This window comes from Schistocerca gregaria, chromosome 2 (genome assembly GCF_023897955.1).
Source record: "Schistocerca gregaria isolate iqSchGreg1 chromosome 2, iqSchGreg1.2, whole genome shotgun sequence".
Classification (NCBI taxonomy): domain Eukaryota; kingdom Metazoa; phylum Arthropoda; class Insecta; order Orthoptera; family Acrididae; genus Schistocerca; species Schistocerca gregaria.
The window spans coordinates 85,414,212-85,441,038 of NC_064921.1; the positions used below are offsets into that span (position 1 = coordinate 85,414,212).

General features: G+C 43.6%; 2 protein-coding genes across 3 annotated transcripts in view; one reads left to right on the forward strand and one right to left on the reverse strand.

The window, feature by feature from the left end:
• The window catches only part of LOC126336364 (dehydrogenase/reductase SDR family member 11-like), a 477,124-nt gene that overhangs the window by 211,486 nt on the left and 238,811 nt on the right, over positions 1–26,827 (forward strand). The window lies entirely within an intron of this gene.
• Positions 7,393–26,827, reverse strand: part of LOC126336366 (dehydrogenase/reductase SDR family member 11-like) — a 34,423-nt gene continuing 14,988 nt past the window's right edge. The window contains exons 4-6 of the mRNA XM_049999972.1: positions 20,295–20,424; positions 10,927–11,091; positions 7,393–7,510 (exon numbers count right to left, since the gene is read on the reverse strand). Of these exons, the coding sequence (XP_049855929.1) occupies positions 7,472–7,510; positions 10,927–11,091; positions 20,295–20,424 (334 nt within the window). The 3' untranslated portion in view covers positions 7,393–7,471. The remainder of the gene's footprint in view (positions 7,511–10,926; positions 11,092–20,294; positions 20,425–26,827) is intronic.

Below are 26,827 nucleotides of genomic sequence, written 5' to 3' on the forward strand. Positions count from 1 at the left end.
AGATGATTGTCCATGTTATTACATAGGTCAAACAGGCAGAGCTATAGCAGTAAGGTTTAAAGAACATCTTCCAACAAATTGCGTAGGAACACGGGGGTCAGCCTTTGCGGAACATATGGTGCAAAGGGCTCATACACCTAAGCCTTTACGTGACATAGAGCTACTACATCATGAAGTTAAGGGATATAGACTCGACACGCTTGAGGAACTACAAACTTATGCACATCTAATTACAGATAGAAACAATTTACTGAATGATCGATTGTGTCTAAAAAATAGGGCATACTTCGAAGGCTTCCAACCTATATTAGGTTTACAGAAATTCATAATGCATGGGACCTCACAGTTTCTGTAATAATAGATCCTTTCCTGCAGCTGTTCATACGAGATTTGTTGGTCAGTTTAGAAAGCTCTGTAGTAGAATGTATAACTTAGTCATGCTGGATACTGTAATTAACTTACAATATTAAATATAAGATTAATTCATAGAAAAAATGTTATCTGAAGCGTGCGTAATAAAGAGTTTGATTCTATACTTCTCGCGCATGCGCGCCGCCCTCTGTGAGGCAGACCGCGAAGCCCTCGCGGTCCGCAGTCTCTATCACACGACGAGGCCCATACAACGGGCTTAAAGTGAATTTGCTACAGCTTGTTTAACGGAAGTGACAAAACCTTATGGTTATGCATCAAGTTCTATGAAGTTGACTTAGGACATGGCCTGTTTTAGGCAAACATTTAAATAAAAATGTATGTAAATACTATCCGTTGCATCCTGTGGGATGACCATATCTAATATAATTTACTAGCGCATTATAATATTAACTTGTTGCAGGTTCTGAAGAAGACGTTATTACTAACGTTGAAACCTAGGTAAACGATAAAGTTAACCTGCAACCGTAGGCTGTATATTCTAATATAAACAATATCAGTTGCTGTCATTGCATTAAAATGTTAAAAACTATACCTGAGTGTGGTATTTGCTCTTGGAGATATATTGGCAATCGTAAGACATCTTTTGTGGCACATCGTCATTGGAAGAGTGCAGCGACTAGAGTGAAGTGGCAGCGATGCACCAGTTACAAGCAAATACAGACGTGTGTGTGGTAATTATCTCTTCGAGATACGTTGGCAGGAAGCCTTCCGTATGCAATCGGGAAGCAACTGTTGTATCTCTTCGTCAATGTAAGGGTGCAGTGACTACAGCAAAGTGGCAGCGACACATCCGTTACTAGTTACTAGACACCAGATGGCGGTACTTGTCATTTGGATGTACGTCAGCAAGGTGCCTGTGGTACGCAATCGCGAAGTAATTTTTGTGTCTCATTGTCGTTGAAGGCATGCGTGGACTACAGTAATGTGGCATCGATGCATCAGTTACTAGGCACTCGTGACCTGAAGGCGCTATTTTTCTCTTGGAGAAACGCCGATAAGGAACCTGTGGTATGCAATCACTAAGTTATTTTTGTGTCACATCGTCATTGTAAGGTTGCGGAGACGACAGTAAAGTGAGAGCGATGCATCATTACATTCTACTAGAGACCTGAGGGCAGTATTTGTCCCTTGGATATACGTCGTCAGTGTGGCTGTGGTGTGCAATCGTAAAGCAATTTTTGTGTCTCATTTTCATTGCAAAGGTGCGTTGACTATAGTAAAGTGGCAGCGATGCATCAATTACTCGCTACTGGAGACCTGAGGGCGGTATTTGTCTGTTGGAGATACATCAGCAGGGAGTCTATGGTATGGAATCGCGAAGCAACTTTTCTGCTTAATCGTCATTTTTGGGTGCGGTAACTACAGTTTACCGGCAGCGATGATTCAGTTACAATATGTTAGAGACCTCAAATCACTCTTGGAAATACGTCGACAGGGAAAATGTAGTATGCAATCACGAAGCAATTTTAGTGTTTCTTTGTCAATGTAAGGGTTCGGAACTACTGTAAAGTGGCAGCGATGGACCAGGTAGAAGCTACTAGAGACCGGAGGGCGGTATTTATCTCTGGGAGACATGGCGGCAGGGAGCCTGTGGTATGGAATGGTAAACCAGTTTTTGTGTCCCATCGTCATTGCAAGCATGCAGGGACTACATTGTCTCTTTTGGAGGTGTGTCCGCAGGGAGCGTGAGGTATGGAATCAGAAAGCAATACTGCTGTCTCATCACCATTGTAAGAGTGTGAAGACTACAGCAAAGTGGCAGCGATTCTTGAGTTTCAAGCTAGTAGTGACGTGAGCGTGCTATTTGTCTCTTGGAGATACGACAGCACGGATCCTGAAGTATGCCATCTCGAAACAATTTCTGTGTCTTATCGTAAGGGTTAGGGTACAGGGACTTCAGTAAAGTGGAAGTGGTGCATCAGTTACAAGCTACTAGAGACCTAAGAGCGGTATTTGTCTCTTAGAGATACGTCGGCGGGGAACCTGTAGTATGCAATTTTTGTGTCTCATCGTCATTGTAAGAGGGTTGAAACTAAACTAAAGTGGCAGTGATGCATCTGTTACAAGCTACTAGAGACCTGGGGGCGGCGTCGACCGCTTGGAGATACGTCGGCAGGGTCCCTTTAGTATGGAAGCGTGAAGCATTTTTTCTGTCTCATCGTCATTGTAAGAGTGCGGAGACTACAGTAACCTGGTAGAGGTACATCAGTTACAAGCTACTACGGACCGGAGGGTGGTATTAATCTCTGGAAGATACGTCGGCAATGAGTCGTTGGTATGCAATCGCGAAGTAATTTCTGTGTCGCTTCGTCTCTGTAAGGGTGCGGGGACTACAGTTAAGTGACATGTATCCATCAGTCACAAGCTACTAAAGACCTGAGGGTGGTAATAGTCTTGAAAACACGTCGGCAGGGAGCCTATAATATGCAATCGCGAAGCAATTACTCTGACGCAACGTTAGTGTTGGGGTTGCGGGAACTGCAGTAAATTGACATTGGTGCCTCAGTTTCAAGCTACTGGAGACCTGAGGGTGTTATTAGCCTCTTCCAGATATGTTGTCAGGGAGCCTGTGTCAACTTAATAGTGTAAATGTGTGGTTACTATGTAATGTGGCAGCAGTACATCAGTTACAAACTGCTGGAGTCCTCAAGGTGGAGTTAGTCTCATTGAGATACGTTGGCAGTTAGCCTTTTTTATGCAATTTCAAAGCAATTTCTTTGTCGGTTCGTCAGTGTGAGGGGGTGAGACTACAGTTAAGTGAAACTGGTGCTTCACTTACAAGCTACTAGAGAGCTAACGGTGGTAGTAGTCGCTTGAAAATATGTCATTGAGGAGCCTGTAGCATAAAATCGCCAAGTAATTTCTGTGTCGCATTCCTAGTGTCAGGGTGCGAGGACTACAGTAAAGTAGCAGCGGTACATCAGATAGAAGCTGCTAGACACCTGATGGTGGTATTAGTTTCTTGGAGTTATATCAGCAGGCAGCCTGTAAGACGGAATCGCAAAGCACTTTTTGTGTCACATCTTCAGCGTGAAGGTGTCGGGGCCACAGTATAGTGGCAGTTGTGTATGAGTTAAGGCTACTAGTGACCTGAGAGTACTGTTAGTCTCTTGGAGATACGTCGGCAGTGAACCTGTAGTATGAAAGCCATTTGCAATTTCTGTGTTGCATTGTCAGTTCAAAGCTGTGGCGACTACAGTAAAGGGGCAGCGGTGCATCAGTTACAAGCTACTAGAAAACTGAGGGCGGCATTAGTCTCTTGGATATATGTCGGATTGGACGCTGTAGTATGCAATCTCGGAGCAATATCTGTGTCGCATCGTTGGTGAGAGGGTGTGGAGACTACAGTAAAGAAGCTGTGGTGCACCGGTTACAGGTTGCTACAGACCTGAGGGTGTTATTAGTCTCTTGGAGATACTTCAGCATGGAGCGTGTAGCATGCAATCGCGTAGTTATTTCCGTGTTGCATTGTGAGTGTCAGGCTGCAGGTACTACAATGCAGTGACACCAGTGCATCAGTACCATTTATGAGAAACATGCGGGCAGTATTAGTCCGCTGCGTCTTTAGTGAAGTCCCTGTACCCTACCACTTACGATGAGACACAGAAATTGCTTCACTATACTATAGCATCCCTGCTGTCGTGTCTGCAAGAGACTAATACCACCCTTAGGTCTCTAGTACCTTGTAACTGATGCTCACGTGTCACTTAATGTAGTCCTTGCACCCTCACACTAACAAAGCGACACAGAAATTAGTTTCCAAGGTGATTGTGACTGCACGACGGTAATTACAAACTTCGAATGCGGATTGGTAGTTGGAGCTACACGCATAGGACATTCCATTTCGGAAATCATTAGGGAATTCAGTATTCGGGGATCTACAGTGTCGAGAATACCACATTTCATGCATTACCTCTGGTCACGAACAACGCAGAGGCCGATGGCCTTCACTTACCGACCGATAACAGTAGTGTCTGCGTAGAGTTTCCACTGATAACAGACAAGCAACATTGCGTGAAATAACCTCTGAAATGTGCTATTTATGGTCTATGGCAGCAGATGACAGACGCGACTGCCTTTGCTAACAGCACGACATCGGCTTGTGGTCATGTCGGATGGACACTAGATGGCTGAAAAGCTGTGGCCTGGTCAGATGATTCCCAATTTCAGTTGGTAAGAGTTAATGGTAGGTTTCGAGTGTGACACAGACCCCTCGAAGCCATGGATCCAAATTGTCAACAAGGCACTGTGCAAGCTGGTGGTGGCTCCATAATGGTGTGGGCTGTGTTTACATGGAATGGACTGGCTTCTCTGGTCCAACTGAAACGATCATTGACTGGAAATGGCTATGGTCGGCTACCTGGAGACAGTTTGCAGTCATTCATGGACTTCATGTTTCCAAACAACGATGGAATGCGCCATGTCACTGAGCCACAACTGTTCGCGACTGCTTTGAAGAACATTCTGAACCATTCGGGCGAATAATTTGGCCACCCAGATCACCCAACGTGAATGCCATCGAACCTTTATGGGACATAATCGAGATGTCAGTTCAGTTAGTACTCGAAATCCTGTACCGGCAACGCTTTCGCAATTATGGACGGCTCTAGAGGCAGCATGGCTCAGTATTTCTGCAGAAGAGTTCCAACAACTTGTTGAATGTTCCGGCGTAACGGCAAGCGCCGGCATTAAGATCAAGAACGATACAGTACAGAGGGCTGTGAGATGACGTCAGCCAATAGCACACTGACTATGACGTCACCACGACAGGGGCGGCCTCTACACGAAGAGAATAAAAGCGACGCGCTGCCTAACCTCGGCCGCACTATAGTTCAATTCCCTTATCTTAGCGGTTCGCGCATGCCCACCCAGACGCGGGAGATTGCTGCGTTGCCAGTTGCACGCGCCAAGAGAAGCAGCGCCATAGTATAGTATAGTTCGCAAACTTGTGTTTAGGGGGGAGCGCGCAGTTTATGAAGTAAAGCCACCACGGCCGCATTAACCCTTACGCTGCTACAGAGACTTGCTCCCTGCACTTCACTCTGTGCGCGATTTTGTCATCACTGCACTGCTCGCCTGTGCAGACACATGGTGTTCCGACTGCTTTGACACACTTTATCATTCGATTTCACGAAAGCTATTTGGCCCAAAAATTTGACTTTTACACATCTTCTTGACTGATAGCTTCCCCCCACAAAAGACTTAATTTTGTTTCGATGTTCAACGCAGTTATTGTGCAGCATTAGATGTAGTAATTTTGAAGAGTTTGCAGAGATAAAAGTCCATAGAAGATACGTACCGTACGGTCGATTTTAGTTGCCAGTAGAAATTTGAAAAAATTACATTCAAACGAATAAAATTCATGAAGTAAGACACTTTGATATTGTTTTTAAATAAATAAAATATTAAGCACCGAACAAGGTTTGAACTCATAATCTTTTGGTTAGCAGCAAAACAGTTTAACCATTACACTAACGCGGCTCCTCATTCAACAGATTACCTGGAGGACTTTAAAAATATCACGCAAAATACCGACAAACACTGTTGGTATGACTATGAATTACGTTTCGTCGAAGTACAACAGGAAATAAACAATTACCACTGTTCTTTATTGGCAAAAAGCGGTTACTGGGAATGATACAAACACGTTTCCTTGCTATCGCCTGAATTAGAAAGCTTATAAATTAATAAAATATGAAGCAATTGGTATAAAGAATGCTTTTTTTCAAATCAAGGCATTGCTTTTGTTCAATCACCTTATTTATGACTGAACGTTTCTCAAACTGAAGACACTCGTCCGTGCTCTCCACTGCAGTCGAGCTCTGGCAACATCGTTCTCTGTTCTTTGGTTGCCTGTGTTTTGTGACGTCAGATGCGCAGAACGAACCTAAACTCGGCCTCTGTCGTAAATGACGCACACTGTAGCACTAGAAGAGCCGCAGTGATATTAATGATAGCAGTGACTTGTGAACTTGTGTGATTAGCTTGCATGGAAATTGTATATATCAAAGGACATTGATTATTTACATGTCGCCAGCTGCTTGCGACCCATCATGTAGAAACGAAAGTTGTGTAAGTTCAATTACTGTAATAAATTCCATTAATATGATTTGCTTGTTTGTTGTCCAGTTATCCGAGAAAAAAGCTTCCTACGCACCATATACGAAACGAGTGGGCAAGATCTCACATTGAGTTCATGCCACGTCGAGATTCTGCACTAGGCTGGACACCATATTAGGAGGTATCCCAGACTTTTGTCACCTCAATCCATGTGCGTGTAAACAGTTTGTGCATTGAAACTACTTGTGAAGGAGATGGTTCAGCTCAACTCGTAGCATCATTTTGGCAGCTTCATCCAATATCATCTGCAAAATATTAGACCATAGTCATCGTTGTGGATCTAGGATATCACAGGAAATGGATCCAGTGATTTTATAAATCGACCGCATTACTTATTTCTCGATGCGCTGCCTCCATCAGTGCGAATGGTATGGGATAAGGACTTTTAAAAATGATTTATAGCTCTTAATTTTTCATTTGCATTCATATACACTTCGGAAAACACCGTATAATGTAGCAATATTTGGTGTAATTGTTCCTTTTCCCTATTAGTTAAGACATGACCAGCTTACACATTCTCCAAAATATTGTTTTGAACCTCGTCACAATCTGTTTCTGGACATTTTCTTCTTTATTCTTTTCAGATAAATCTACTGGTAAACCAGCCGTCTAGTATCTTAAATATAAGCTTTACCGCAGACATAGCGAAAGTCCAATACATCGAATCGATGCATCAAATTCATCGATTACTTACTTTCTCTTGTCTGGAAAGACAGTTCAGTGGCATGTATCAACTACAACCCTCAAAAGTCCTTACTATAAACGAACATTATATTATGTAGTATCACTTAGATTGTTTTATGGATAGTTTGGATGGGTAGTAAGAAATAATACACACAGTTACGCTCTTTAACAAAAAACGTTTTACTCTCTAAAACATTTCCACTTACACAATAGAAGTGTACCAATATTGTTCCCATTATTGCTGGCCAGTAGGTATAATAATTATATCGTGCACCTGAAACAAGAATTCAGATATTTAGAGCCTGCAAGTAATTGAACTTCATATCTGTATTTTTATACAGAAAAGATCTTATAGAAGGTACATCCACACTCCAAGGATCAGTAAGTGTGAACATAATGATGAAGTCTCTAGGTCACGTTTTCGAATAGAGCCCCAATTTCGTTTTTTAAACAGCGTCCATTACAGTCAGTTCACCTCCTTATTAGTGAAATCCACTCAACATTTTTTCTCCCCAGGTGCATTCAAGTAACTGGACGTAACCACAACCCCACGTCTGTAGCAGACCTTCGCCCATAGAAATTTACTTCCAAACAAGTCATTGGATAAACAAGTAATTGCATAGTAAGACACTGTAACAAGCAGTAATAGCGTAGGATACAGATTGGATGCCAAATATTTCTGGAAGCCTACTGCAACTAAATAGAAAAGACAAATTGTTGATTCAGGGTAGAAAGAATGTCAGCATCGGTTGTACTGTAGTCTGTCTTTTTTACTATATTACATATCTAGCTTTCACCTGACAAGTACAGCTACCATCAGTGCTATAAATACAAGTAATACAAGAATCAGACATAGAAAGAGCACATTGATCAAATGACATGTCACAGCCTACACAGTTACAATTCCGTAGTTACATACCGTTGTAAATAGTAATATAGATTGGACGTAGCTATATCGCCACGTATTCCAATCTAACTCAGACATGTACAAACATTAGTCCAACTGAGGCCCCTGTTCACAAATTCACAGAGGTAACGTCGGTTTACGACATACTGGACAAGCAACGCCCTCTATTTACTGGCCATATGTAAAAGAATGGGTTAAGTTGAAAAAGAATTATACATAAAAATACAGATGGTTCACATACTGTTTATAATAAAGTATACTTTTGGCTGGACGCAAACAGTTCAAAAAGCATAATTACAAGTTTTGTCTGACACTTAATCACGTATCTTGAAGTGCATCAAAACATAATACTTCGTTTGCATAAACCATTAGACCATGATTAGCAATTGGTGTAAACTTACAATTCATCAGTCTTAACTTAAACGCAGAGCCTAAATGTAAATCATAATCGCCACTGTGCATGTAAGGAGACAAAAGGTGATGAAATTTGGAAACAGGTGTCTTAGATGCACAGTGCATGTGGCATACAGTTAAATGTTAATGTTGTTGTTGTTGTGGTCTTCAGTCCTGAGACTGGTTTGATGCAGCTCTCCATGCTACTCTATTCTGTGCAAGCTTCTTCATCTCCCAATACTTACTGCAGCTTACATCCTTCTGAATCTGTTTAGTGTACTCATCTCTTGGTCTCCCTCTACGATTTTTACCCTCCACGCTGCCCTCCAATACTAAATCGGTGATCCCTTGATGCCTCTGAACATGTCCTACCAACCGATCCCTTCTTCTTGTCAGGTTGTGCCACAAACTCCTCTTCTCCCCAATCCTATTCAATACTTCCTCATTAGTTACGTGATTGCCCCATCTGATCTTCAGCATTCTTCTGTAAATGTTAGTAAGATGTTTATAAATCAGTTTCAAGTAAAGTAGATGGCATACGCTGATGTTAAAAACTATATTTCAAAATATACGTTCTATAAATGCTAGGAACACAGCCAGCCCCTCGTACTGTCTTGGTGTACTGTCAGAATGTCACTATTTGGAAATGAATCCTCTAGGTAGATTGCTTCCCTCCAGGGTCTTTACCACGCCTTCTACCCTGTTTCAAAATTTCATCACATAATGTCTCCATATATGTACAGTGGCATTTATGATTTACATTTGGACTATGGAATTAAGTTAATAATGGTCAATTATAATTTTACGCCAACTTTTTAATTAAATTGTTCTATGGAAACAAAATTAAATATTCCTATGTACTTCCAGATAACTGATTAAGTGCAAGGTAACACTTGTCGTAATGATTGTTGAATTGATATGTCTCCAAACAAAACTGTATTTTATTATAATTATTACCTGAATTCACAGTATTTTTGTGTATATAAAAAATCCTTTTAGATATGAGCACTATGGTTGGTCATATGATGCTTGTGTTGAATAGATGGTTTCCAGCTCACCCTGTGATTGTTGCCAGTCTCTTTGTAGCATAACTGAAATTTTCCTTCTGATGCACCTCCATAATCACAAACCTTTTACTCGGACTTCCAATTGCGAACAAAATCGCTTTAACGAGGATCGGATCGATCGACTAAGGTGAAGCGATGTCAAACGCAGCAGATTCCACAAAAGACCGGGACTTAAATGAGCTTTTTTAGAATCGTAAGAGCTGCAGATGCAGGCAGGGCTATGAATTTCGCTATATTGTAACACAATACACTTTTTCTTCTGCTCTAGTTTCCATATGGCAGCAATGTTATGTTCTATCACCATTTTTTTTACGGCCGATGGAAAGGATCAGTAGGAACAGGGAGTACTGTCCAAGATGAAAGAACCCTCTAAAACTCCATGAAGCGTCAGAATGTGGTACATGGAAGTGGGCAGCCTTCACTCTCTAAGGCCACACCGAAACATAAAATCACATTGGAAAAAAAAAATTAGCTACCCCCAGGAGACATCACTCTAGTACCGTGCGATACCACCTGTAATCTGTGTAATGGCCTCACTTCGGCAAAAAAGGGAGTCTAGGTATGCCAAACACAGCTGATCCCACTCTTTGGTGGTGACAGACTGCTGAGCTACCAAATTGTGGAGATGCCAGCACGTAGTAGACCTAAGCCTTATTGCAGAATCAACTAAATTATAGAAAAAATAACATTTTTACTAGGAAAAAATTATAAAAATTAAATTGTAAGATGTGATATTCTTTTATCCTTGTAATATACATAATAGGTGGAATTAAATAGGTTTAGTGCCTCAGCCATCATGTTATGCATATCTTGTAAAAATTTGGTCTCCTGCAAATGTATAACATTGGATTAAATGGTACCTCAATTTGAGGAAGCAGTTTGAAAAGAAAATAGCATAAATTTCTTGGTAATTTTTTAAATAACCCTAATCAGGTTCAAAAATATTCTAATTTGCTTAGAAAGTTTGCTGCATTAATTGATATCAACAAAAAATCTGTAAAACATATACATTATAAACAGTGCCTGAAAGAAATAGGTGTTAATTTTGTCATAGTATTGGGCCGGTAAGGAACACTGTATCCTTAGTAGGGAATGCTCACACACAGCCAGAAGGCTCAGTGTGGTGCAGACGTATGTATCAAGCAGTCAACCTCCTTATTAGTTTGAAGGAATGGCTTCGGAACACCCTGAATAAACATATTAGTACCTAGAGCACTTCTAAAATATGGATAAATTCTTGAATTAGTTTATGGTGATGTTATCAGTCTACATGGCATGTACACAAATCTGCGGTCTACCTATTCTGTACTGCGTGAGACGCACCTGTACACGAGGATGCTGAGCCAGCATGTAAACAACGGCTTCTGCCAAGTCTTCTGGTTGCAAAGCAGGTTGCTGCTTCAAGTTGCCAAAAAACTCATTTCCTTCTGGAGGAGCAGCAGCTATGTTTGAAGCTCCCTCAGTCCACACTAGTCCTGGAGAAACCTCCTGCAAGAAAAGATATTGCACTCAAAAGTACGTATCGTAATAGAAATTACATTTCGAAAATCTAAATTCTCTTTCTCTCTGTCTGTCTGTCTGTCCCTCTCTCTCTCTCTCTCTCTCTCTCTCTCTCTCTCTATCTCTCCCCTGTCTTGTACCCACATACATGCATACATGCTCATGGCTTATATACAGACACATTAACACCACAGATTAACTCATCAGTACATTGCCAATTTAAAAATGTTAGCATAAATGTCCATCAACTATCAGCGAGTATAATTGCTAGTGTGTACCGTGAAAGATAGTGTAGATGAAGAATTTTCTGTATTTATGCTTTATCCTTACATATTACTAATGTCTACCAGCGCTTTTTTCTGTCCGTAAATGAATGCTTATCTCAGAACCTACTGTAAGTATTGCAATATGAGTTTCACTACCAGAGTGAATTTCTAGGAAGATTTGTGTATATAATTTTTTACTGTTGTCTTGCTGTAGATATTTAGTGCTACCCGTACGAATCCCGGCTAAATCGCAAGTTTAGCTACGCCTGAATCCGCACACTAATATCTGCTAACGATAACTTTTCCTTTACAGTGAGTGTAATGCAACCGACATTGAGATCATTGTCTGATTACATCTACATCTACATCCATACTCCGCAAGCCACCTGACGGTGTGTGGCCGAGGGTACTTTGAGTACCTCTATCGGTTCTCCCTTCTATTCCAGTCTCGTATTGTTCGTGGAAAGAAGGATTGTCGGTATGCTTCTGTGTGAGCTCTAATCTCTCTGATTTTATCCTCATGGTCTCTTCGCGAGATATACGTCGGAGGGAGCAATATACTGCTTGACTCTTCGGTGAAAGTATGTTCTCGAAACTTCAACAAAAGCCCGTACCGAGCTACTGAGCGTCTCTCCTGCAGAGTCTTCCACTGGAGTTTATCTATCATCTCCGTAATGCTTTCGCGACTGCTAAATGATCCTGTAACGAAGCGCGTTGCTCTCCGTTGGATCTTCTCTATCTCTTCTATCAACCCTATCTGGTACGGATCCTACACTGCTGAGCAGTATTCAAGTAGTGGGCGAACAAGCGTACTGTAACCTACTTCCTTTGTTTTCGGATTGCATTTCCTCCTTACATAGCTGTTCGTCCTGCTGCACTCTTCTGAACTCTGCATGGTGAACTAGTACCTTCCTATCTTGCAGGCTGTAGGTTCAACACAAATATCTAAAACACTGCCAGAGCGTCCATGCGCAACTATAGTAGGAAGATATATCAGAACCAGTCTCACACATGTTAGACCATGTATTTGTGAAATCAGCTATAAAATTATGAGACAGTTTCTGTACGCTGGGTGCAGCTGCTTAGCCATTTTGTAAACATCTTCACCACAATGCCTCTTCATAGCTCCATACACAGCTATTGTTTTCGCTTACTGCCGTCTGCACTTCGCAATTCAAAGCAGTCGACAACACTGGCAGCTGCCAGGGATTTCCTTATGTTGACTTGACTCTTGGAGTATCTTAGTGGCAAAGAATAAATGTATTAAAACTACACGGATGATGGCGCATTATTTTCACACAGTTCATCATATGTTCAGTCATATCTCTTGAACTGTGTGTCGTACAATGATATATTTATATAAGTATATTCAGTGGCGTATGTAAATACCGTCTGCAAAATGTGTTTCGAATATACAGACATAAAAAAAGTTATGCATCGCCTCGATTCCGAGAGTTCCGGAACCTGCACAGAAAACTGGAATAGAGATCTACATAAAGATCATTTCCACCCTTTTTATTGCTCATGAAAACCACACATTGCATGTTGTATCATCACACAGCGAGACTTTCAGGGGGGTCGTCCAAATTGTACACTTCGGTACCTCTAATACCTCTTGCATTGATGAATGCCTGTATTCGTCGTGGCATACTATCCACAAGTTCATCAAGGCACTGTTGGTCCAGATTGTTCCACTACTCAACGGCGATTCGGTGTAGATCCCTCAGAGTGGTTGGTGGGTCACGTCGTCCATAAACAGCCCTTTTCAATCTATCCCAGGCATGTTCTATAGGGTTCGTGTCTGGAGAACATGCTGACCACTCTAGTCGTGCGATGTCGTTATCCTAAGGGAAGTCTTTCACAAGATGTGCACGATGGGGGCGCGAATTGTCGTCCATGAAGACGATTACCTCGTCAATGTTCTGCCGATATGGTTGCACTATGGGTCGGGGGTGGCATTCACTTATCGTACAGCTGTTACGGCATCTTTATGACCACCAGCGGCGTATGTCGGCCCCACAAAATGCCACCCCAATACAGGAGAGAACTTCCATCTTGCTGCCCTCGCTGGGCAGTGTGTCGAAGGCGTTCAGCCTGACCAGGTTGCCACCAAATACGTCTCCGACGACTGTCTGGTCAAAGGTATATGGGACACTCATCGGTGAAGAGAACTTGATGCCAATCCTGAGCGGTCCATTCTGTATGTTGTTGGGGCCATCTGCACCGCGCTGCATGGTGTCGTGGTTGCAAAGATGGACCTCGCCCTGGACGTAGGGAGTGAAGTTGCGCATAATTCAGCCTATGCGCACAGTTTGAGTCGCAACACGAGTCCTGTGGCTGCACGAAAAGTGCCATAAACCGTAGGTAGCGGTCATCCACTGCAGCAGTAGCCCTTGAGCGGCCTCAGCGAGGCATGTGATCGACAGTTCCTGTCTCTCTGTATCTCCTCCATGTCCAAACAACATCATCACGGCTCACTCCGAGACGCCTGGACACTTCCCTTGTTGACAGCCCTTCCTGGCAAACAATCCGGACGCGACCAAACCGCGGTACTGTCCGTCTAGGTATGGTTGAACTACAGACAACACGAGCCGTGTACCTGCTCCCTGGTGGAATGACTGGAACTGATCGGCCGCCGGACCCTCTCCGTCTAAAAGGTGCTGCTCATGCAAGGATGTTTACATCTTTAGGAGGGTTTAGTGACATGTCTGAACGGTCAAAGGGACTGTCTCTGTGATACAATATCCACAGTCCACGTCTGTCTTCAGGAGTTATGGCAACTGGGGCGATGTAAAACTTTTTTATGTGTGTAGTTAGTAGGAAAAAGACATCAGCCCTCTTCAGGGCTGTTGACTGCTACCGACGTTACATATCTGAAATGTCATTGGACAATTTGTACGGTACAGTATTGCCTATGCTATTCTGATGGCTGACTGGAAGGAGACTGTAGCAGGTGACTGGCACTAGACAGCGTGTTGGCTGTCTGTTGTTTATAAAAGACATAATATTTTACGCCAGTGACTGTAACACTTTCTTTATTTCAAGGTTGCAAATTCGGCCTTCGGCCATTATCAAGTGAAGATGATATGGCCTAAGGCCGAAATTACAATCGTTAAATAAATTAAGTGTTACAGTCACTGGCATAAACATGATGTCTTTTACAAAGTTCTATATGACTGTGAATCTCAGGTATAAAAACTTAAAAAGGTAATAAAGAGTTAATTAATTTAAACATCATGCACAATCGGCATTCCTTCAAGTATTTCACTGTTTATGACGTCATAACTCTTTAACTATGTGTCGTGCAATTTATGTAGGTACATTTAGCAGCCTATGTGGATACTGTCTGCGTATTATGTTGCAAACAAAGTTAGTTGCAAAGAGGTAATAAATTTAAAGGTCAAACATGATGCAGCAGTTTCTCAGGCATCTCATTGCATAATGCGTCATATCTCCTGAACTATGATAGATGGGTGGTTCTTACCCCCACAGCGGTTCTCTACAGACAGAATGGCAGGTGTAACAAACTTGGCTGAAATCGGCCATGTGGTTTAGGATGAGATGTGGAATATACACACATACATATTACATTTTTATAACATGTGTTGATGTTAATGTACTGGGTGTTTCAGAAGTGATGATCAATAATTGACATATGGAACGTACAGCCCAAAAGGAACTAAAAACCTCCAATAAACATGGGTCCTCAAATCAACCGTAGTCGAGATACAACACATTTTCTGGTCCAGCTGGCTGGCTCATAGCACTATGGGACTTAACTGCTGTGGTCCCCTAGAACTTAGAACTACTTAAACCAAACTAACCTAAGGGCATCACACACATCCATGCCCGAGGCAGGATTCGAACCTGCGACCGTAGCGGTCGCGCGGTTCCAAACTGAGGCGCCTAGAACCGTTCGGCCTCTTCGGCCGGCTTTCTGGTCCAGTTTATCAGTGTCTAGAAACATATGGCATCTCTAAACGTAAAAGTTGGTGTTCGAAATGTTGTTCATGCAACACTGAACTCTTCTCCGAAATGAGTTGCAAATCCTCTCAGGCAGTGCTGGGGGGAATTCTGTAACTGCTGGTAGACTGCCTTTAATCCACAAACCTCACGTGGGGGGAGGGGGGGGGGGAGGGGGTTGACCTCGGTAGTGTAGACCAGGCTTGTGACATGACTCCTCACAAAGAAACCATGGGATTTAAATCCAGAGACCTTGGAGGCCATAGAACAGTCCCTCCTCTACCTATACAATGTTGATCATACATCCGCGTTAGAAGCCGGCGCCCTAATAAATGAAAATGTGCTGGAGCACCGTCATGCATGAACTACATGTTCAAGCGCTGGTTCAGTGGAACAGCATCATGTGCGTCTGCAAGTACATTCCGCAGAAAACACATGTACTGCTGTCCAGTTAGTCTCTGTGGTAGAAAGTGTGGTCCAGTTACGACTTCTCCGAGCAGTCCTGTCCAGAAAAATAATGCTGCTGATGTGGTGTGTGTTGCACTAAGATTGACACCGGCACAAACGTGACAATTATGGTAGTTAAAAATTCCGTCATGGGTACATCCAGCCTCATCCATAAACAGAATACTCCTTACAAATAGGGGATTCAGGATGCTTTGTTGTTGCATGCATTGGCAGAAATTCTCTGTAGGAGGGAAGACTGCATACTTGAGGGCTTGCATTCACTGTAGATGATATGGACAGTGTTGTGGTTGGCAGGAGAGCCAACACCGTGTTACTAGAGGAGGCCGAAGGGCACGCGATTTAGCTCACGCAGGCTGGCGTGAGGTCTGGAACAGGACAAGGAAATTAGAATTTAGAAACAACGGACGTAGCTGGTGGAATACTTAACTTTAATCCATTAATGATGAACGTCGCTCTTGACGGTACATAGTTCACAATATCAATAGTAACTGATAATGGCGCTTTGCTAGGTCGTAGCAAATGACGAAGCTGAAGGCTATGCTAAACTGTCTTCTTGGAAATTGAGGACGTAAGAAGGCAGTGAACCATCGCTAGCAAAGTCGGCTGTACAACTGGGGCGAGTGCTAGGAAGTCTCTCTACAGCTGCCGTGTGGCGGCGCTCGGTCTGCAATCACTGATAGTGGCGACACGCGGGTCCGACGCATACTACCGGACCGCGGCCGATTTAAAGGCTAACACCTAGCAAGTGTGGTGTCTGGCGGTGACACCACAGACTGAATACTTGCCGATGTAAAATCCGCCACTCACGGCTATGACTCTGGACATGTTCTTGGGTAGCAATCCACCTTGTTGAAGTACGCTGCCGTTCATGTATAATGTGTAATACCTTTTCCACAATATCAGGTGTTGCCGATCTGGGTCGACCTTCTCGTACATTGCATGTGAAACTCCTGGTTTCTCTAAGGCGCTGATGTAACCGGCTAAATGTACGCCTGTCGGGCTGCCTGCGGGGAGGAAAAGCTTCTTCATACAACCGTGCACCCTCAACGGCACTCCCATTCGCTTTGCCACACATCAAGTGCATGTCAGCTTACTCTTCATTCGTGTAACCTCTGTGCATGGCGCCTTACGATCGTAACTGATTATGAGGCAGGTACGGCACAATGCACGGAGGGAGGAAGGGAAGTAGTTGTGCATGTGTAAACAAACAGATAGTCGATCCCAATCCTTGAGATACCAACCTAAATATCCAGAGCCGTTCAGTTGGCTCCCATCTCGAATTAATGCAATACCTCGGCAGTGGTTGATTTGCTGACCCATATTTAATTTAGATTTTTAGTTAATTTTGGCCCGTTTTCTCCATGCCTGGATTATTGACCATCACTTCTGAAACACCCTGTTTATCCATTTTTGAGACACGCTTTTGTCGCTATTTCGAGTCAGTGTTGCACCGTATATTCTCTCTTGGACTTTGGACGTCATCAATTAATTTGCTGCTCAAAGAGCAAAACCTAGGTACAACTTTTAATGTTTCATTTCTTAATCAAATTCTATAAGTATCACCTGATTTAACTGAGTTACATCCCATTAGCTTTGTTTTACTTTTATTAGTGCTCATCATCTGGCTTTTCAAGAAATGATCCATTCCACTCAAGGGATTTTCCAAGCCTGTCGCCGTCCCTGACAACATAACGGTGCCATCGGCACTGTTGTAACGTGTCAGGCAAATCCAACACCTTCCATGAAAACCCTGACATGATAAGCAAATCCAGTAGTATGTCACATAGCTCCGAATAAATCGTGACATTAAATTAACCAAAGTAATACGAGTAACAAGTGAGCAAATGGAATACCACAGACTAACACAAGAATGCCTAAATGCATGTCATAACTTCCCACCGTGAGACAGACGCAGTTCCGAGGGGAGAAACGAGAACAGAAGCCGAGAGCAGAACCGTGTTAAGCTAGAAGGCCCTACGATAAGGGACGGACTGAACACCCACGTCGCCAGCTAACCATTAGGACGACACCACCCGCAGGTTTTAGCGTGAGACTTTTTCGCGTCTCTGTTACGTCAAGGACCACCCCCAACCCATGTTAAGAGCTAGAGCCCTCCAGAAGAACAGTATAGATCTTATGATAACACTAAAAGGACCACACCAGCTTTAGGTTTTAGCGTGAGACTTTTTCGAATCTCTGCTACGTTTCAAACTTTAAAAACATTGCCCACCACGAAAAGTATAACTTTTCTCATTTGATAGACAGAATTTTTGTAGGCAGAGCTTAAGGTTAACATTGAGACCCTGATTGGTCAGATGAAAACACAGCCAGATAGTTTTTTTCTAACCAACTTCGGTAAATTGTAGTAAGGAGAAGTTAGGAAAGAGTTAGTTCCGAGATGGCGAGGTGAGCGGAACTGTGCTACCCGCCGCTGCCCTGACGCTGCCTAAACACCGACAAGGCAATGAACGCAGGCGATTCCGCATAACAGCGCATAAAGCTTCACTCAGAACTGCAGAAGTCTCATCTGTTACACCCCCTTTTTGCGTAATACTAGTGTCGATCGTCAATTAAAGCTCATGGTGTTCACATTTGCCACTTGAAGTAAAAAACTGAAACGCGATGATTTTTCGGTTATATACACTCCTGGAAATGGAAAAAAGAACACATTGACACCGGTGTGTCAGACCCACCATACTTGCTCCGGACACTGCGAAAGGGCTGTACAAGCAATCATCACACGCACGGCACAGCGGACACACCAGGAACCGCGGTGTTGGCCGTCGAATGGCGCTAGCTGCGCAGCATTTGTGCACCGCCGCCGTCAGTGTCAGCCAGTTTGCCGTGGCATACGGAGCTCCATCGCAGTGTTTAACACTGGTAGCATGACGCGACAGCGTGGACGTGAACCGTATGTGCAGTTGACGGACTTTGAGCTAGGGCGTATAGTAGGCATGCGGGAGGCCGGGTGGACGTACCGCCGAATTACTCAACACGTGGGGCGTGAGGTCTCCACAGTACATCGATGTTGTCGCCAGTGGTCGGCGGAAGGTGCACGTGCCCGTCGACCTGGGACCGGCCCGCAGATACGCACGGATGCACGCCAAGACCGTAGGATCCTACGCAGTGCCGTAGGGGACCGCACCGCCACTTCCCAGCAAATCAGGGACACTGTTGCTCCTGGGGTATCGGCGAGGACCATTCGCAACCGTCTCAATGAAGCTGGGCTACGGTCCCGCACACCGTTAGGCCGACTTCCGCTCACGCCCCAACATCGTGCAGCCCGCCTCCAGTGGTGTGGCGACAGGCGTGAATGGAGGGACAAATGGAGATGTGTCGTCTTCAGCGATGAGAGTCGCTTCTGCCTTGGTGCCAATGATGGTCGTATGCGTGTTTGGCGCCGTGCAGGTGAGCGCCACAATCAGGACTGCATACGACCGAGTCACACAGAGCCAACACCCGGCATCATGGTGTGGGGAGCAATCTCCTACACTGGCCGTACACCTCTGGTGATCGTCGAGGGGACACTGAATAGTGCACGGTACATCCAAACCGTCATCGAACCCATCGTTCTACCATTCCTAGACCGGCAAGGGAACTTGCTGTTCCAACAGGACAATGCACGTCCGCATGTATCTCGTGCCACCCAACGTGCTCTAGAAGGTGTAAGTCAACTACCCTGGCCAGCAAGATCTCCGGATCTGTCCCCCATTGAGCATGTTTGGGACTGGATGAAGCGTCGTCTCACGCGGTCTGCACGTCCAGCACGAATGCTGGTCCAACTGAGGCGCCAGGTGGAAATGGCATGGCAAGCCGTTCCACAGGACTACATCCAGCATCACTACGATCGTCTCCATGGGAGAATAGCAGCCTGCATTGCTGCGAAAGGTGGATATACACTGTACTAGTGCCGACATTGTGCATGCTCTGTTGCCTGTGTCTATGTGCCTGTGGTTCTGTCAGTGTGATCATGCGATGTATCTGAGCCCAGGAATGTGTCAATAAAGTTTCCCCTTCCTGGGACAATGAATTCACGGTGTTCTTATTTCAATTTCCAGGAGTGTATATGAGTGCGTAGTGTCTGTTCCGCAAAAAATCCCCATGCAGCTTATGTCAATAGTCACTTCCCTTTCCTTTCCTATCTCCCTACTCCACCTTCAATTTACGTAAGATGTATCATAGCTGAGGGTTCCCCATGGTGTCTATGCTTTCTGACATGTCCGAAGGAGCAGACACTTCGCATTCATATCTTTTAATTGTGATTTTTTCCTTGATTTTTTGAACCAGCGTATTTTTAGGAGATCAGTGTAGGCTACCAGACACATTAGTACGAATAACTGGAATGTAAATACTCAGACAATTTACGAAAAATAGGCTGAGTGAAAGAAGAGAGTCGTAACAATGGTGATACGCAAGTATCGCTAACGTGAAAGCAGTTAGCACAAGCCTGCTGGCCCGTTAGGCAATGGCAGCGTGTAATGGTGGTTGACTTACCCCAACTCGTATCTTGCTGCCCTTCGCGACCAGGTCTTTCCTCAGCCCTTCGAGGAGTATTTTGACGGCATGCTTACTGGAGCCATACATCGCCAAACTGTCGATAATCGGTGGTATGTGTCCCGCAACACTGAAAATTACAAAACAGTTTACAATATTAGAAAAAGGCTGCAACATCACAGATGAGTAGCACATCAGTAAGTGAGGCCCAATTTTGGATGATTAAACTCAAGTAATAACATACCAGTAAAACGCACGTCTACTATTTTGTTGCCTATTTCGTAAGGTGCTACTTCACCACTCATCTATGCAATCTTTCTTCTATTCCTCCTTTTCCTATCTGACTATAATTTACTACTTTCCTTAAATTCGAACCAGCGTATAAATCAGTGATGACAATTTCCCGTATTACATTTGACTTATTCTAGGCAATGTTATTAAGCTTCATGGCCTTAATACTTCATACCAGTGACATTAATGAATACCATGATCTTCGTATTGAATGTCTGTCATATTTTCCAGTGGATTCTTTTGTATTCCACTAGAATTAAATGTCCATGCACCGAACCAGTATCATCATCACTCACTTCTCAAAGTAATAACTCCTACACAGTGTTATAATGAGACCAAGGGAGGGTGGAGCTATATGACTAAGTGTTGGAAGCCAATATAGTGGGGTAGTCTTTATGCATCCAGTTATGGTTCTCAAAGCAGCGTTGAGCTGGGTGACCACCTTGCTTACATGATTGCTGGTCAACCACGCTGGTCCACAGTACTCGGCTGCAGAGCACACCAAGGCGAGTGCAGAGGTTCGTAGTGTGTCTGCTGCTGCTAAAGCATCTCAAGAAAGTTCAGCTATGCTGTTGATATGGCCCTAGGTATCCAAAGCAAGCAGTTTGAAGACACTGAAAACATCGTCACAACTGACCTAAACAAAATGCACTAGCATTTCACCAAATGGAAGCTAATATCAAATCCCACCAAGAATGAAGTCAGCTGTTTTCATTTGAACAACAGAATGGCAAGGTATGAGCTAAAGGTTCTATGAATAACAGTCAACTGCGGTATCAGCCACATCCAAAGTACCTGTGGGTCACGCTAGATAGGACATAATCCTTCAAAAGACACCTGGAAAATGTATCCAATAAAATAAGCTCACGGAACAGCCTCATTCAGAGGCTCTGCAGCACTAACTGGGGAGCAACAGCAGACACACTACGAACCTCTGCACTCGCCTTAGTGTACTCTGCAGCCAAGTACTGTGCACCAGCGTGGTTAACCAGCAAGCATGTAAACAAGGTGGACACCCAGCTCAACGCTGCTAAGAGAACCATAACTGGATGCATAAAGACTACCCCACTATATTGGCTTCCAACACTTAGTCATATAGCTCCACCCTCCCTGCGAAGACAGGAAGCTCTGATGAAGGAATACACATAAATAATGAATAACCCCCTCTTCCTATCCATGAAGATGTCCCAACTTTGGAAAGAATACGACTCCGCTTCAGTAATCTCCCATTAAGACTGGCCCATCAACTGTCAGCTGCCAACTTCAGCATGGATACTAAATGGCACGAGAGCTGGAGTGATAGTGCCTCCCCTGACAGCCGTGGACTTATCTGTCCATCAGAGAAACCTAACGGCTTTGAACTTCCACGACAGCTTTGGAAAAGCCTAAACAGAATCCGACCAGGACATGGACTATGTGCACACAATCTACAGAAGTGGGGAAAGCTTCCCAGCCCTAGCTGTGACCAGTGTAGCCGGGCTGACTTCTTCAACGCCACACCATCCTGCCTAGAATGGATCGCCAAATTGGACGTCAGAATTTGAAGACTTGTGTAACGCAAAATATCTGCTATGATGTTACTTTTTATTGTGTTTATGTATTATATTTTATCGGAATATGTATCCTTCACTTATGTATTTTATAGTGTATTTTAGCATATAATTTCTTAATGTAATAAGTGTAAACCATGTGTGTGGCGCCATACGCTAAATAAATGAATAAACGAGACCAAAATTCCCTGTGACAGCAACGTTGTGTAAGTTGTTTTCTACAACAAATTAAACTAAAAACTCGGGTTTTCTATAATTGCGTCCAGCAACTTTGTTAGAAATAACTGGCTGTTGACGCGCCAAGACGGCTGTAAACACTTTAAACGCTCATAGTTGTACGCGGTGCGGTCACATTAATGTGATCACCTGTCAAAAGACTGAATAATCACCTGTTGCAGAGCGGACCCCTCGGAACGTGCAGGAATAGAGTGAGACTCTAGAAGGTACTGACTGGGGTATGGAGCCAAGTCGACTTGAGTGCCGTGTCCAACTGCGCTAGGATTCTCGGAGTGGGATCCGCGGCGCGAACAGCCTTATCGAAGTGGTCCCGTAGATTCTACAATATGTTTAAATCCGGAGGATTTTATGATCGAGGGAGTACGATAAATTCATCCTGATGCTCCTCGAACCACGCCCATACACTGCGGGCTGTGCGACACTTTGTATTGTCGTACTGGTAGATGCAATTGTGCCGACGAAAATCAAACCACATATGGAGATTCTAGGATGGCTGCTGATACTTGTGTTAATCAATTTTGCCTTCCAGAATGATGAAATCGCCCAAGGAATGCCACGAGAAACATCCCCCGGACCATAGCGCCTGCAGGGTGTTTGCTTTCAGACGTTTCATGCCATACACACCAAGGTTAAATCTGATTGATAGAACACAAAACGTGCTGGGTCCGAAAAGGCCACCAGTCGCCACTTAATGGACTCTCAGTTCGGCACTGGGGTGCCAATTCCAGTCTTCGTCGGCGATGGACAGCAGTCAATGTGGGTGCATGAACTGGGCGCCTGTTACAGACTCCCACATACAACAACGACTGCTGAATGTTCGTTGAGAAGACACTGTTGGTAACCCCTTGGCTCATCTAGCAAATCACTGGATCAACAGTGGCACATCTATTCGCTTACACATAAATCCATTTGCCTCTGTTATCTGTGGCCCATAGCGCAACACAGTTGCCTCGATGCAGGTTTCGGATAGCGCCATTTTGCCATGCACTGTTTACTCTAACCACGGAGAAAGACGAACAATTTACAAATTTAGCCGTTTCGGAAATGCTTCCACCCTTGGCCCGAAAGTCCATGATCGTGCCATTTTGGACGTCAGGCAAAACTCGCCGTTTCCGCATTACGTCACACTTTATATACGCTCTGGTGCCAGGGATGCCAAATGTCGCCTGTTAGTGGTTATTGCGCTCTGACCTCGAACATAGTCTACGGTTGACTGGACAGTGTAATTACTGCTATAGTTAGTTCTGCTTTCGTCAAACTTACAAATTATCTCTTCACTGTGACCCGTTATACTTTCCGATATCACCGCTACCATGATTCCACACAATGAGGGTTTTACGTACCTTGTACTCCAACAACAAATAAAGCAGGTGTTGACAGATGTGAAAATTACCGAACTATCAGTTAAATAAGTCACAGCTGCAAAATACTAACGCGAATTTTTTACAGAGGAATGGAAAAACTGGCAGAAGCCGACCTCGGGGAAGATCAGTTTGGATTCGGTAGATATATTGGAACACGTGAGGCAATACTGACCTTACGACTTATGTTAAAAGAAAGATTAAGGAAAGGCAAACCTACGTTTCTACCATTTGTAGACTTAGAGAAAGCGCTTGACAACCTTGACTGGAATGCTCTCTTTCAAATTCTAAAGGTGGTAGGGGTTAAATACAGGGAACGAAAAGCTATTTACAATTTGTACAGAAACCAGATGGCAGTTATAAGAGTCGAGGGGCAAGAAAGGGAAGCAGTGGTTGAGAAGAGAGTGAGACAGCGTTGTAGCCTCTCCCCAATGTTATTCAATCTGTATATTGAGCAAGCAGTGAAGGAAACAGAAGAAAAATTCGGAGTAAGAATTAAAATCCATGGAGAAGAAATAATAACTTTGAGGTTCTCCGATGACATTGTAATTACGTCAGAGACAGCAAAGGACTCGGGAGAGCAGTTGAACGGATTGTACAGTGTCTTGAAAGAAGGATATAAGATGAACATCAACAAAAGCAAAACGAGGATAACGGAATGTAGTCGAATTAAGTCGGGTGATGCTGAGGGAATTAGATTAGGAAATGAGACGCCTAAAGTAGTAAAGGAGTTTTGCTATTTGCGGAGCAAAATAACTGATGATGCTCGAAGTAGAGAAGTTATAAAATGTAGACTGGCAATGGCAAGGAAAGCGTTTCTGAAGAAGAGAAATTTGTTATCATCGAGTATAGACGTAAGTGTCAGGAAGTCGTTTCTGAAAGTATTTGTATGGAGTGTAGTCATGTATGGAAGTGAAACATGGACAATAAATAGTTTGGACAAGAATAGAAGCTTTCGAAATGTGGTGATACAGACGAATGCTCAAGATTACATTGGTAGATCACGTACCTAATGAGGAGGTGAAACTTCCTGGCAGATTATAACTGTGAGCCCGACGGAGACTCGAACTAGGGACCTTTCTTTCAGGAGTGCTAGTTCTGCAAGGTTCGCAAGAGAGCTTCTGTAAAGTTTGGAAGGTAGGAGACGAGATACTGGCAGACGTAAAGCTATGAGGACCGGGCGTGAGTCGTGCTTCGGTAGCTCAGATGGTAGAGCACTTGCCCGCGAAAGGCAAAGGTCCCGAGTTCGAGTCTCGGTCGGGCACACAGTTTTAATCTGCCAGGAAGTTTCATATCAGCGCACACTCCGCTGCAGAGTGAAAATCTCATTCTGGTAATGAGGATGTATTGAATAGAATTGGGAAGAAGAGGAGTTTGTGGCGCAACTTGACTAGAAGAAGGGACCGGTTGGTAGGGCATATTCTGAGGCATCAAGGGATCACCAGTTTAGTATTGGAGGGCAGGTGGAGGGTAAAAATCGTAGAGGGAGACCAAGAGAAGAATACACTAAGCAGATTCAGAAGGATGTAGGTTGCAGTAAGTATAGGAGATGAAGAAGATTGCACAGGATAGAGTAGCATGGAGAGCTGCATCAAAGCAGTCTCAGGACTGAAGACCACAACAACAACAACATTAACATTTAACTGTATGCCACATGCACTGTGCATCTAAGACACCTGTTTCCAAATTTCATCACCTATTGTCTCCTTACATGCACAGTGGTGATTATGATTTACAACATGTTAGCACTAATAACTGAGGCGCCATCCTCCTCTATAGCGGTTAAACATTGCCTTTGAACTGGCTTAAAAGACGTAATAGGACTGGTAAACACTGTTTGCATCGATATAACCATCACAATTCTGCATTACGTGCTCTGCTTTTGTGTGCTAGATGGCGATCGGTTTGGGTTTAGGATAGGAAAAGGCACGAGAGAGGTAATTCTGACCTTGCGGTTAATAATGGAAGCAGGACTAAAGAAAAATCAAGACACGTTCATAGCATTCGCCGACCTGGAAGAAGCGTTCGACAATGTGAAATGGTGCAAGATGTCCGAAATTCTGAAGAAAGCTATAGGGAGAGAAGGATCGTATACAATATGTACAACAGCCAAGACGAATTAATAAGAGTGGACGATCAAGAACGAAGAACTCGTATTAAGAAGGGTGTGAGACTAGGATGTAGCTTTTCACCCTTACTCTTCAATCTGCACATCGAGCAAGCAATGATGGAAATAAAAGAAAGGTTCGGGAATGGAATTAAAATTCAAGGTGAAGGATATCAAAATTACGATTCGCTGATGACTTGCTATCTTGAGTGACAGTGAAGAAGAATTACATGATCTGCTGAAAGGTAATGAGAAGTAACAGAAATGAGATCAGGCTTGATGGTCAGGAAGTAGATCAAGTTAAGGAATTCTGCTATCTAGGTAGTAACATAATGAATGACGGACAGAGCAAGGAGGACATCAAATCCAGACTAGAAATGGCAAAAAAAGCATTCCTGACCAAGAGAAGTCTACTAATATTTAAAAAAATGGTTCAAATGGCTCTCGGCACTATGGGACTTAACATCTTAGGTCATCAGTCCCCTAGACTTAGAACCTAACTTTTGAATAACTCGAAAACCACGGCCCCCAGGGAAAAGCATTCCACTACAGAATTGAATGACATTAAATTTCTTACACAAAGGTGGTACTAAGTTTTTCTGTGTGGTGTGCATACTGTAAGACCTTCGGTACACACACCATCAGATTATTTGACTTGTCGCTCTAGCGAAGTAGGCGAGTGTCAGCAATATGTCTCGTGGTCTTATCGTGGCGTGTTTATCTTCTGCCGTTAGGTCAGACGATAGAAATGCCACTTGCACGCTTAGAGTAGCAGATTGACGGTGCCAATTTTAAATAGAACTTGATTAATTTTCGCACACATTTATTAAAATAATAAAAAGCATAGAAATAACTTAACTTGGTTCTGGATGCTACTTACAATTGACATTCTGAAGTTCCTTTGGTCTTGGTACGTTAATCTTATTCTCACATACCTCTGATACTTGACAAAGTGTCTCTTCATTTATCTTCATGGCTATGTACAGG